Below are 13,707 nucleotides of genomic sequence, written 5' to 3'. Positions count from 1 at the left end.
GACAACTTCTGCTATGTAACAACAGCGACAAATACCAGCATTGGAGCCAAACTTTGTTTCCATCTCATTCCGAGCAACCAGGGGTACCAGGGGCCTCTGATAGGTTGACGTTTGACAACAACAATGGTCAACCATAGAGGCTAGACACACTTGACATGTGCACATTCCAGAAGGAAAGCATGTGACCGTAGCAGGTGACATTATTCTTAGTCCTTCACACACAATGGCACACTGCATAGATAATGGAAACACAGGTTTGGTCCAACAAACTGGTCCAACAATTCTCTGAGGCTGACCAATCACAACTCACACAAACTCCAGATCCCTACCGACTGATACAGTATGTCCGGTGTGGCTCAGTTTGTAGTATGCTTACAATGCCACTTACAATGCCAGGGTTCTGGGTTTGATTCCCACAGGGGACTGGTACGAAAATATATGCATTCACTACTGTAAGCTTCTCTGGATAAAGCGTCTGCTAAATGACAAAAAAAAATCTATATTTTTTTCTATGTAAATGTTGGGAAGATCAATGATCTTAAGTGAGGAAGAGGGTAAACTAGGCCTATGTCATGTTGGTTGTAGGCCAATTCCTCCCTCAGTAGTAATACTAATGGATCAGTGGAGGCTCCTCAGAGGAGGAAGGGGAGGACCATCCTCCTCAGTGAATTTCAGAAAATAAAAATAGTTCTTAGATAAAACTACACTAAATATATTCACATGTCACCAAATAATTGATTATAACACACTGTTTTGCAATGAAGGTCTACAGTAGCCTCAACAGCACTCTGTAGAGTAGCACCATGGTGTAGCCAGAGGACAACTAGCTTCCGTCCTCCTCTGGGTACATTGACTTCAATACAAAACTTACTGTAGGAGGCTCGTGTTTCTCACCCCCTTCCATAAACTTACACACTAAGTATGACAACTTCTGGAGGATGTCGTCCAACCTATCAGAGCTCTTGAACTGACATTTTGACCACCCAATCAAAGGATCCGAATGAATCTAGTACTGAAAGCATACGCTACAGCTAGCTAGCACTGCAGTGCATAAAATGTGGTGAGTAGTTGACTCAAAGAGAGAGAAAGACAATAGTTCTTAAATGGAAGCAAACGAAACGGAGATAAACATACCTGAATTTGTTCAATAGAAACTCTGGTTTGCAACTATTGGACTAATGATTACACCCTAGATCAGTTAGATGCAGGCAAGATTGGACAAGGCGGTATTGAACGTGTCAATGTCGGTCACCTTGATTACTCAAATTCCTCTCAACCTGTGCAGCTACGTTGTCAACTTTCATCCATAGGCTAGGTTGTAGCAACCTCATGATGGGTATGGTGAATGTGAGTATCATGTAGTAGCTTAAACCTATCCATGTTACATTGAGCTGGATAAATGGAATATGAATGACAGTCATCCAATATGCTGTAATATAAATAAGGCCATGCTCATTTAAAACAAAAAACTGTCCTCCCTCATCTTAAACGGCACCGAGCGCCACTGCAATGGAGGTCCCAGGGCAAAGAGTCAAACAACAACAAACTTAAAGCATGCATTTATTATTCACATGCACCCACAGAGATCACAGGATGGGCACATCGCTCAATGCACCTAAACAAATGATCAAACTAGATTTACATTTGACATTTTATTCATTTAGCAGACCCGCTATTCCAGAATGACTGACAACTCGTGCATTCATCATCAGATAGCTAGGTGGGACAACAACACATCACTATCTAGGGGGAAGGGTCTATGGATGTATAGAGTGGTGACTAGGGGAAGGGGCTTGGGAAAGGGGGTAGAGGGGTGGTTGGTTAGGATTTGGACTATGATTTATACTGGCCCATCTGGCCACCTCCACTCAGGGCAGTCTTCTAGAACTAAAGCCAGTAACGTTGATGACATTACAGGGTCGCACGCAGCTTCTCATAACATTATGTTCCACTCTAGTTGTACTCCTAAACTCCACAAGGCCCACTTAACACATTCTGTACCTGCTGTGAGAAACAGTCCCCTCAAGCAGACCTTAGGTGGGCTGAGGTGCCCCTGGCATGCAAACACCATAAAACCCTCTGAACTGTGATATGTTGTACAAGAAGAAAAACATGATCATATGTCCCATAGTTATTGTGTCATGTTATCATGTCATCAATGTATCAATTTCAAGGTCTTGTAGCAGTAGGCCACTGAGTTACTTTGCATTCTGGCTACAACTACTATTATTCTAATAGCCTACATATATGAATTGAACAATTAATGCAAATGTTAACTTAACATAATGTAATGTAGGCATGCTAAAAAACCTTTATGCTTAAATTGCCCTCACTCATGCATTCAAGAGCAAGGCCATTTGTAGTGATAGGCTACAACAAAATCAATCTAGCCAGATCAGAATCAACATTTGACAGCCTGGTCTCATAGACTAGCCGCAACATAGTAAACTTAGATCCGGGATGTTACGTTTGGTATGATCACATAAGACAGAAGGTTACTTAAAGCAAATGGGAAAGTAAGGTGGTTAGTTGGGGTCGATGGGTAGGCGTATAAAGCAAATATTTAATTGTAATTCATAACATATCATACAAAATGGATGATGGACATCCACAAATTAATACATGCCATACGAAACATAACATATCATAGTAAATGGAAGGAGACAGATGTAAGTTTTCTATGTTACGTATACCCCTGAGTCCAGGTTGAATTTGAGGGCAGATTCAATCAGATCCGCTTTAGCTGAAATCCACATAGTTTTTATGGTGTCAGAGGTGGAACTGTGTCGTCAAATTCCAGGGGTACAACTTTGGTTTTAAAAGTGGGGGGACATAACTTTTTTTAAACATATTTCTTCAGAAGGATAAACACTCCAAACAGCCTACCAACCACTCCGAATCGTCCTATGTGGTCCTAAAGCACACCGGTGCATCGTTTTGTATCACATTCCAATGATAAAACTGGGGGGGACAAAATTGCAATTTCACAATGTGGGAGGGACTTGTCCCCCATCCCCAGTGAAAGTTGCGCCCCTGTCAAATTCACAAGCAGCTCCCTGAATCAATGTACACAGCAACAAAATCATAAAACCCGCCTATTTCTACAATTTATCTTCTTAAAATGTGATTTTATACCTAACCTTAAACACACTGCTAACCTTGTGCCTAACCATAACCTTAAATTAAGACCAAAAAGCAAATTGTTTGTTTTCATGAATTCTTACTATTAGCCAATTTAGACTTTGTGGCTATGGTAACTAGTGGAAACCCGAAATTGCATTAAGAGAAATCCCATGCAGCCTTGTTTACAAGTTCAGTCACTGGAATATGAGACGTAATCTACAGCTTGATTAGGTTGATAGAAATCCTCATTATTTCGTTTAATGATTTTCAATTTGAGGATCATTATTCCTATATAGCCGACAACAATTTCTCATTGTGAACTTCTAATGCGAGTGGGATGGGTGTGTCTTCAAGACAATGATCACAGGAGCAGCTGCTCACCGATTTGACAGCTCCAATGCAGTTCCACCTCCGACCGACAAAACATCAGCTTTGCAGGTATCGGCTACGCTGGTTAAATTTTCATCTGATTGAATCCAGGCCTGAGTGTTCTATCTCACACACTGTAAACAAATAACACTAATAACTTGAATACAACTTATAATTAAAACGTCATTGCCAGTTATCAACGTGATTTCGTATTATAATTTACTTTACCCCCCTTCCTCCTGGGGAAAGGGAAAAGCAACCAATGGGTTTGCGACAGAGGGAGAGGTCCTATTTAAGAACTGGGCAGTTCAAGGTGGCTCAGATATCAACACTACGCGCCAGGGAACGCACGGGAAATATTCTAACCGGTGGAAAATTGTCACGGTTTTACGTTACATTTTTTCCACCCCCTGTGCTGAGATTGCAGACTTTTACATACATTTCCTCAAAATACGAATTATTAGGCTGCAAAGAAATGAAAGGGTTGCAAGTGCATTGTCTTTACTTTCTTGTGTTAGATGCAGTATTTTATGTGGCGTCTTTGGAAGAGGGGGACTCCATTTCTACACTAGGTGAGTAGCCAATATTGAGGCAAAATACGTTTCAACCTTGTTTTGCAGTCCTGATAAAAGAGCATTTCATTTGTGCTGCTTAAGTGAAATATTCTCTGAAGAATTTAACCCCTCATAATTAATTCGTGTAGTTGACAGCCTACAGATACTGTCACTTATCTAATAAGTCTACTATATACATTTTCTGGAGGTGCTATAATAGACTACTAATGAGTTTGATGACTTAGAATAAATAGTTTGTATAGGACATGATGACAAGTATAAAGCTGAACACCCATTCATACACTGAGTAATGTTACCATAGGGATTGAAAAAACGTTGTGTTCTAGTGTTGATACATAAGAATATACATATACAAGAATATACATGCATGCATAATCTCAAATATACAGTACCAGTCAAAGTTTGGACACACCTACTTATTCAAGGGTTTTTCTTTATTTTCACTTTTTTTTTAACATTGTAGACCTGAACTATGAAATAACACATGGAATTATGTGTTAAACAAATCAACGTATAGTTTAGATTCTTCAAAGTAGCAACCCTTTGCCTTGATGACAGCTTTGCACACTCTTGGCATTCTCTTAACCAGCTTCACCTAGACTGCTTTTCCAACAGTCTTGAAGGCGTTCCCACATATGCTGAGCACTTGTTGGCTGCTTTTCCTTCGCTCTGCAGTCATACTCATTCCAAACCATCTCAATTGGGTTGAGTTCAGGTGATTGTGGAGGCCAGGTCATCTGATGCAGCACTCCATCACTCTCCTTCTTGGTCAAATAGCCCTTACACAGCCTGGAGGTGTGTTGGGTCATTGTCCTGTTGAAAAACAAATGATAGTCCCACTAAGCACAAACTAAATGGGATGGTGTATTGCTGCAGAATGCTGTGGTAGCCATGCTGGTTAAGTGTGCCTTGAATTCTAAATAAATCACTGACAATGTCACCAGCAAAGCACCATCACACCTCCATGCTTCACGGTGGGAACCACACATCAGAGATCATCTGTTCACCTACTCTGCGTCTCACAAAGAGCTGGCGGTTGGAACCAAAAATCAAACATTTGGACTAATTCGACAAAAGGACAGATTTCCACCGGTAATGTCCATAGCTCATGTTTCCTGGCTCAAGCAAGTCTCTTCTTATTATTGGTGTCTGTTAGAAGTGTATTTTATTTTGCTAGAATTTGACCACGAAGGCCTGCTTCACGTAGTCTCCTCTGAACAGTTGATAATGCGCTGTCTGTTACCTAAACTCTGGAGCATTTATTTAGCCTGCAATTTCTGAGGCTGGTAACTCTAATGAACGTATCCTCTGCAGCAGAGGTAACTCTGGGTCTTCCTTTCCTGTGGCGGTCTTCATGAGAGCCAGATTCATCATAGCGCTTGATGGCTTTTGCGACTGCACTTGAAGAAACTTTAAAAGTTCTTAATTTTCTGCATTGACTGACCTTCATGTCTTAAAGTAATGGACTGTTTCTCTTTGCTTATTTGAGCTGTTCTTGCTGTAAAATGGACTTGGTCTTTTACCAAATAGAGCTATCTTGTCACAACACAATTGATTGGCTCAAACACATTAAGAAGGAAAGAAATTCTACAAAATAACTTTTAACAAGGCACACCTGTTAATTGAAATGCATTCCATGTGACTACCTCATGAAGCTGGTTGAGAGAATACCAAGAGTGTGCAAAGCTATCATCAAGGCAAAGTGTGGCTACTTTGAATAATCTCGAATATAAATGATAGTAAAACATTTTTTGGGGTTACTGCATGATTCCATGTGTTAATTCATTATTGTCTTCCACTATTATTCTACAACTTTGAAAATAGTTTAAAAAAAAATGGAGAACCTTGAATGAGTAGGTGTCCAAACTTTTGACTGGTACTGTACATGTATTTTTTCCCCTTAAAAAAAATAATGAATTTTAGGTTGTCTTCGGCAATGCTGAAGTAGGACGTAGATATAGTCAGTTGACGCATATGAACACTTAGTATATTGTTTATTTTCGTTATTAGAAATATGTCTTTATTGTCTGCTTTAACCTTCATGGAATATGCAACCTCCATTCAGTGCAGTAGCCTTGGCTGAGGAGTCAGCTGACCCACTGGGAACGCAGCTACTTTGAAACCCTTTGGGATTTTTCAGAGCTAGACGGACGAAGCTGTGGTTTCTATAGGGTTTGTCTGACCGACTGAACCCTAGTAGCCAGGGCCTGCTTAATACAGGGGCTGAAACCCCGGGGCCCATGTCCCGGAAATGTATATGATTTGTTAATCTGGCCTTGCAAGTAGCCCCCAAGGGCCTGTGCAGTCAGAAGTTCCCACCACCAATGTGGTTAAAGATTAGAAACAGCCTAGATGGCTCTAAAGCTTCCATTCTCTTTACTGCAATGGTATCTTCAAACATTTTAGTAATGACTTTTCCAAAATGTCTTAAGCAGATGTTTTGTGTTTACATTTATTCTCAGATAATTTCATGGACAACTTCAAGGACTTGATCCGAAACAACGATGCCACCCCTCATGCCTACGCCAAATTCTCCCTCCGGAAGCCTTTGATGCCGGAAGACGACATCTGCTACATCATCCCCGGCAACCCGGAATCTCTCAAAGAATGCACTTTCAACAGCACATCCAAAACCTTCCTGGTGATCCACGGCTGGACAGTAAGCCCCTCCAATCTGTAGCAGCATGTCTGTGACATTAAGTCCTTAACAACTATTGCTCATGGACTTGGATTACCCCGTCAATAACACCATTCGTTCTTTCCATCTGCCTCAACAGGTGAGCGGCTTGTTTGAGAGCTGGGTGGCCAAGCTGGTTTCGGCGCTGTACAAGAGAGAGCAGGAAGCCAATGTGATCGTGGTGGACTGGCTGTACACAGCCCAGAACCACTATCCAGTAGCTGCCCAGAACACCAAGATGGTGGGACAAGAGATTGCTCTCTTCATTGACTGGCTGGAGGTTTGTACGATGACTCAACATCTAAGACACTGCACTGTTTCTCAGATAAATCATGAATAACATATTCTAAACAAAAAGTATGAAGAGTTACTGTACATTGTTTCCATGGCAATGAACTTGACACTACTCCAATGTGTTTCCAAGGAGGCAACAAACATCCCTCTTGAAAACCTCCATCTCATTGGCTACAGTCTGGGTGCTCATGTTGCAGGATTCGCTGGGAGCCACGCCTCCAATAAAGTGGGCAGAATAACTGGTAAATATAATGTCTTATAGAGAAACATAAAACAGGATGAAAGAAACCGCACACTGCTCTTGATAGTATCACTGGTATTTAATAAGCTTACGTATCGGCCCAACGGCCTTCGTCAGAGCTTTTAAAAAGCTCTGACGAAGGCCGTTGGGCCGATACGTAAGCTTATTAAATACCAGTGATACTATCAAGAGCAGTGTGCGGTTTCTTTCATCCTGTTTTAATTGCTTTAATTGTTGCCATGCACCTGCAACAAGACTGCTCAGATGTGCGAGTGCCTTTTGAATCTTATAGAGAAACATAGACAGGATGATAGCACTGTTGCTAATCATTGATTGGCTCTTTGGCCTGTACCAACTTTAATTCTTTGGGTTGTTCCACTCCTCACTGATTGCTCCCTTCTCTTTACAGGTCTTGACCCAGCTGGTCCAGACTTCGAGGGGGAGCACGCTCACCGCCGCCTGTCCCCAGATGACGCCCACTTTGTGGATGTTCTCCACACGTTCACGCGGGGCTCTCTGGGCTTAAGCATCGGCATCCAGCAGCCTGTAGGCCATGTGGACATCTACCCCAATGGAGGCAGCTTCCAGCCAGGCTGCAATCTGCAAAGCCCTCTGGAAACAATATCCAAACTTGGCCTCTTTGGTGAGAATCACATCTTGATATTTTAGTGTCATTCTATACAATTGGTTAAATATTCGGCATATAACAATCACTTTCCACACAATGACTCTGTTGTCAATCTGCTTACTGCGTTATCATTGGCTAAATCAGACATGTAATTGTCAGCTTGTAACTTATTGGAAGGTGGTAAGGCTTGTGAACAAGGAACAATAGGGTGATGAAGTCAGTACAACCTGACGTACATCAGTTGCAGTAACTGTGCAGCTAATCACTAATCTGTCTTTACGACTAACAAAGACCTATTCATGCCTGTTAAAATCAGAGGGCCGCAAACATCACCACTAGAGAAAATCCCTTCAGAAGGTCACCAACAACATCACTCCTATTGTAGCTCCCCAAAATGAAGGTTGATATAACTCTGTCTATAATGGTAATGTTAGGGAATGGAGCTTTCTCAGGATTAGTGACATACTACTAGATGCATCTACTTGTTATCATTTGATTGCCCGTCCTCCAGTTGAGAATCTCAACTCAGGTTTTTAATGCGGACCAGTGACGCAACTATCCCCTTTATGTTCCTAGCTATCAATGATGTTCCCAGGTGTTCCCACGAGCGCTCCATCCACCTGTTCATTGACTCCCTGGTCAACGAGCAGGAGGCCAGCATGGCGTACCGCTGCGGGAGCAAAGAGATGTTCGACCGCGGAATGTGCCTCAGCTGCCGCAAGAACCACTGTAACACCGTGGGCTACGATATCAGCAAGGTTCGCAAGACACGGAGCGTCAAACTGTACACCAAGACCAGGGCCTCCATGCCGTTCAGAGTCTATCACTACCAGGTGAAGATCCACTTCTCCAGCAAGGTGAACAGGTCTGAGATGGAGCCTTCACTGACAGTCTCCCTGATTGGAACCAAAGGAGAGGTTGAAGACCTCAAACTGACACTGTGAGTACCTGGTCCAACAAGTGGTTAAACCATACAACAAAGCACATGCTAGTACATCAACATGATAAGACACTTGACACCCATTTCTCACGTTTATGATAACATTAATCTTTATGGTCTATAGTTAAAGTTCTAGTGCTACTGTGGTCTGTGCTTAGACATGACACCTTCACTCAAAGGTCAAATATTTGTTCTTGTGAAGTGAGTTGACAATAATCAGTTGAGCCTCTATGCTCTTTCCCATTGGCAGAAAGGAGAAGATAACAACCAATAAGACCCATTCCTTCCTGCTGGTAGCGGAGAAAGACATTGGTGACCTCCTGATGGTGAAGTTCAAGTGGGAGGAGTCTACTAGCTGGTCTGCCTCGTTCATGCTCAACATGGTGTCTTCCTGGTGGTCAGGTGACTCTGCGGAGTCTGAAGTGGAGGTCCACAAAATACGCATCAGAGTCGGGGAGACTCAGAAAAAGTTAGTTTTAAGAGGCCTAATTTCTCTAAAATCATGAAATGGAATTTTCATCCATACAAACATCAGAAATATAATATTTTTGAAAGAGTGCAAAACTATTTATTCGGTTTTTTTGAATGTGCTATTCTTGTTCGACCCTTTTCCAGGATGGAGTTCTGCATTAAAGATCCTCATGCTCTGAGCTTACAACAGGAAGTTACGTTTGTAAAATGCAAGGACGAATGGAGGAAAACTTCAAAAAGGTATTTTCTTTTGATCTAATCTATTTATTTATTTTTCCTGAATTATTGCCAGTCGGGTCCATTGATTAGACAAATATTAACCTTGTTTGTTTTACAGAGTGAACCTGGGGAACCACTGAATGTACGGAGCAACAGATGACTGTCCTCCTTCCGCAGCTCTTAGAGAAATTATTTATACAGCTGTAATTTATTTTGTCTTTCAAACTATACAAAGACATTATCACATTGTGTCCAGAACTGTGTTATTTAAAAATGTATGTGAAGTCTTTTTTTTTTTTTGTAAGCACTGCTTTTGTGGTGCATCAACTACGGTGTGGTGCTAAAGAATAGTAAATGCCATCGTCTTTGCTGATTTTTCTGGCAACCCCAAAGAGATGGATCTTATACAAAGTCTTTGGTGCCTCTGATTGATAGAGACCCATTGACCGGTTGAGTAGAGGCCTCGAGGTACCTGCATTTCAAACCTCATGTGTTTCCTTAATTTATGCTTAAAGCATTCACCATTGTCGTCCTCAATACTATGTGATTGTAGGATCGGACTCGGTGTGCCTTAAAATAACTTGTCTTAACCTACTGTATGTATTTTTTGTTAATGTGTACATTTTAATTTTTTTTATAGTGTTTCTTTTACCTGGTCTTTGAGACGGTAATATTCATGAGGTCTGAAATGCACATTATTCTGAGAAATTTGTGAATTTAGTCAAGCACTTGAGCAATAATGCAATGGCTGCTATTTTTATACAGTATATTAATTTGAAACCAGCAATAGTGAGGCCTTTGCAGCAAAATACAGTGCATATCAGTGAACCATATTTGCAGTTATTACAATTATAGCTTTTTTTTTTTTTTCAATGATTCATATGGAACTATTACCTCTAGCAAGTGCTTATGTGATGTATTTTGACTAACATATCCATGGTTGCTGCTAAACTATGACACAAATAATGCTCATTTAGCTGTCTATGCCATATAATTGTGACGAGGTAGCTAAATTCAAAGAAGTCAATGAGTGGTTATCAGCGCTGACATCAGCAATAGAAACATGACAGACTTCCTCAGTGGACTTTGCATCATAGTTACAGTTAAGAATTGGCTATTAATAATATCTGATTGTCAGACTATTTTAACAGCATTGAGTAGGCTATTTATAACTAATATTATACATTTAGAGACCGGTATTGTAATCATTGTGACTTATTTCATTTCTGCCTGTTCTATTGAGCCTGTAGAAAAGGTGGTATAAAACTTTTGCACTGAAAACCAGAGGAAAGGGTTACTAAACCAGTTACTAAGTGCACCATGTGTAAATATGTTAGCATATGATTCTATGGTAAAATATTAATCAATATTTTTTACCGTCTTAACGTTTTAAATTATCTGTATATACCTGTAAATATGTGACCGTATAAATACTTTAATAAATTGGAACTGCTATTTTGAAGTTGGCGTGTGTTTTAATGGAAACAAGGTTGTAAAATTGTCCAGGATCATGCTTAGATATACTATAAAATCTAAACCCATCCAAGAGACCAACTCAGCACTGATTATACACAATCTACATTCCATTTTAGAACATACAGTGCCTTCAAAGTATTCACACCACTTTTTTTTTTTACCATTTTGTTGTGCTACAGCCCGAATTTAAAATGGATTACATTTAGATTTGTGTCGCTGGCCTATACACAATACCCCATAATGTCAAAGTAGAATTATGTTTTTAGAACACTTTTAAAATAAATTACAAATGAAAGCTTTAATGTCTTGAGTCAAGAAGTATTCAACCCTTTTGTTATGGCAAGCCTAAATATTTTCAGGAGTAAAAATGTGTTTAACAAGTCACAAGGTGAATGGACACACTGTGCAGTAATAGTGGTTAACATGATTTTTGAATGACCACCTCATCTCTGTATTTGTAAGGTACCTCAGTCGAGCAGTGAATTTCAAACACAGATTCAACAAAGAATATGGAGGTTTTCCAATGCCTTTGATCATGGTGAAGTTATTAATTACACTTTGGATGGTGTATCAATACACCAAGACACTACAAAAATACAGATATCCTTCCTAACATGGGGCCAATGGTGACTTTAAAACAGTTAGTTTAATGGCTGTAATAGGAGAAAACTGAGGATGGATCAACAACATACTCCACAATACTAACCTAAATGACAGAGTGAATAGAAGGAAGACTGCAAAGAATAAAAATATTCCAAAGCATGTATCCTGTTTGCAATAAGGCACTAAGTAAAACTGCAAAAAATGTGGCAAAGAAATTAACTTTTTGTCTTGAATCAGGGATGCAACTTTGGCTTTAGAAGTGGGGGGATATATATATCATTTGTCGGATAAACACTCCAAACAGCCGGAGGCGTCTGCATGGTGCTAAAGCACACGGTTGCCTCATTTTGTATCACATTCCAATGACAAAACTGGTGGGGACACGTCCCCCCCATCCCCAGCGAAAGTTGCGCCCCTGTCCTGAATAGAAAGCATTATGTTCGGGGAAAATCCAACACAACACATCACTGAGTACCACTCTTCATATTTTCAAGCATTCTGGTGGCTGCATCATGTTATGGGTATGCTTGTCACCAGCAAGGAATAGGGAGTTTTTTTGGATACAAATAAATGGAATAGAGCTAAGCCAGTCTAAATCCTAGAGGAAAACTTGGTTCAGTCTCCTTTCCAACAGAAACTAGGAGACAAATTCACCTTTCAGCAGGACAATAACCTAAAACACAATGCCAAATATACACTGGTGTTGCTTACCAAGATGACATTGAATGTTCCTGAATGGCCTAATTACAGTTTTGACTTAAATCGGCATGAAAATCTATTGCAAGACTTGAAAATGTATGTTTAGCAGTGATCATCAACCACATTTTTTAAATATAATAATAATATACAAATATTGTGCAATCCAGGTGTAGAAAGTTCTTACAGGCCTATTCAGAAAGACTCACAGCTGTAATCTTTGTCAAAAGGGATTCTAACATGTATTGACTCAGGGGTGTGAATATTTATTTAAATGAGATATTTCTGTATTTAATTTTCAATAAATGTGCAAAAATATCACCTTGTCATTATGGGGTGTTGTGTGTAAATGGGTGAGCAACAAAATGTATTTAATGCATTTTAAATTCAGGTTGTAAGACAACAAAATGTGTCATAAGTCAAGGGGAATGAATACTGTGCTGTCCCTTAGATTCTGATGCCTTTCCATTTGGCTGACCCACCAATATCAAATGGTCTCTTATTTTTCCGTGGCACTCTCTTTTCAAGCTCCAGTACAATGGCTGATGAACAACAACAGCTCTGAGTAAAACTGGACTATTTTGCCTGGTGTACCATGTCTGTCTACACAGCTTATTTTAGTCCTCACCTCATCTAGATACCTCAGTACTCCAGTGGACAGACATACACAATACAGGTGACTAGAGGCAATCCTTGTGTCCTTCAAACTGGTTCAAGCTGGTCCATTGTGTCAAATGAGACAATGCCACTATGGTGGAAAACTGGATGATTGTCAAGGATCAAATTAGCCTTCAGGTTCAAATTGCTAAGCGAAGGACACTGATGGAAGGCCATGGACGGAAGGAAGAATAGTACATTAAGTGCATGAATGGACAGGTGGATGTAAAAAAGAACATCCCACTCGTAGATCAGTGAGGGCAAAACAAACTTGGCAACACCCCCTTTTCCACCACACATGCATTGAGGAACGTGGCACAGAGTTATGACGTACTTGTTAACATAGTTAGAGAGTTGACGGTTCTAGTCTTTGTCCTAGTCAGAGACAGAAATGGAGCTACAGGGTGCATTCACACAGACACACGGGGCTGACCATCACGGCAGACAGAGTCATGATGGCCAGGAGAATAGCCTACCAGTGAGCCTGCGGACGACAAGAGCACAAGTCAAACATTCGCCCACTCTAGTTCAAGCCTGCTATAGTTAGCTGTTTAATAGCCAAAACACCTCCAATTCCATAAACCTTCATTCACATTGACTTGAGGTGACATGATCTTTTCTTCAAGAAGCTATTTGCTACAGGATGTTAGTCAGTTAACATTCCAAATGTGACACACTGATTTGGATGGAACCAATGGGCATGCATTAGCGGTTCAGCTGTGGTGTGGAAACACTACT

The 13,707-nt window shown here is 40.5% G+C and overlaps 1 protein-coding gene across 1 annotated transcript; it reads left to right on the top strand.

The window, feature by feature from the left end:
* The first annotated feature begins 3,807 nt into the window (after nucleotides 1–3,807).
* On the top strand, nucleotides 3,808–10,999 carry lpl2a (lipoprotein lipase 2 a). The gene is made up of 9 exons (XM_029706778.1): nucleotides 3,808–4,064; nucleotides 6,530–6,726; nucleotides 6,845–7,024; nucleotides 7,169–7,280; nucleotides 7,689–7,922; nucleotides 8,484–8,847; nucleotides 9,098–9,316; nucleotides 9,463–9,558; nucleotides 9,656–10,999. Exons 1-9 carry the CDS (start codon nucleotides 3,968–3,970, stop codon nucleotides 9,675–9,677), a joined length of 1,521 nt encoding a protein of 506 aa, XP_029562638.1. The 5' UTR covers nucleotides 3,808–3,967; the 3' UTR covers nucleotides 9,678–10,999.
* Nucleotides 11,000–13,707: the final 2,708 nt, after the last annotated feature.

The sequence above is a fragment of the Salmo trutta genome, chromosome 22, assembly GCF_901001165.1.
Source record: "Salmo trutta chromosome 22, fSalTru1.1, whole genome shotgun sequence".
Classification (NCBI taxonomy): Eukaryota; Metazoa; Chordata; class Actinopteri; order Salmoniformes; family Salmonidae; genus Salmo; species Salmo trutta.
This window is presented reverse-complemented; position numbering and strand designations above follow the sequence as displayed.

Excerpts from the sequence above, each read along its gene's own strand:
- lpl2a (XM_029706778.1), top strand. The coding sequence starts at position 3,968 with ATGAAAGGGTTGCAAGTGCATTGTCTTTACTTTCTTGTGTTAGATGCA. Across the intron at positions 8,848-9,097 it reads GAAGACCTCAAACTGACACT|AAAGGAGAAGATAACAACCA; the intron begins GTGAGTACCTGG and ends TCCCATTGGCAG. Across the intron at positions 9,559-9,655 it reads TGGAGGAAAACTTCAAAAAG|AGTGAACCTGGGGAACCACT; the intron begins GTATTTTCTTTT and ends TTTGTTTTACAG.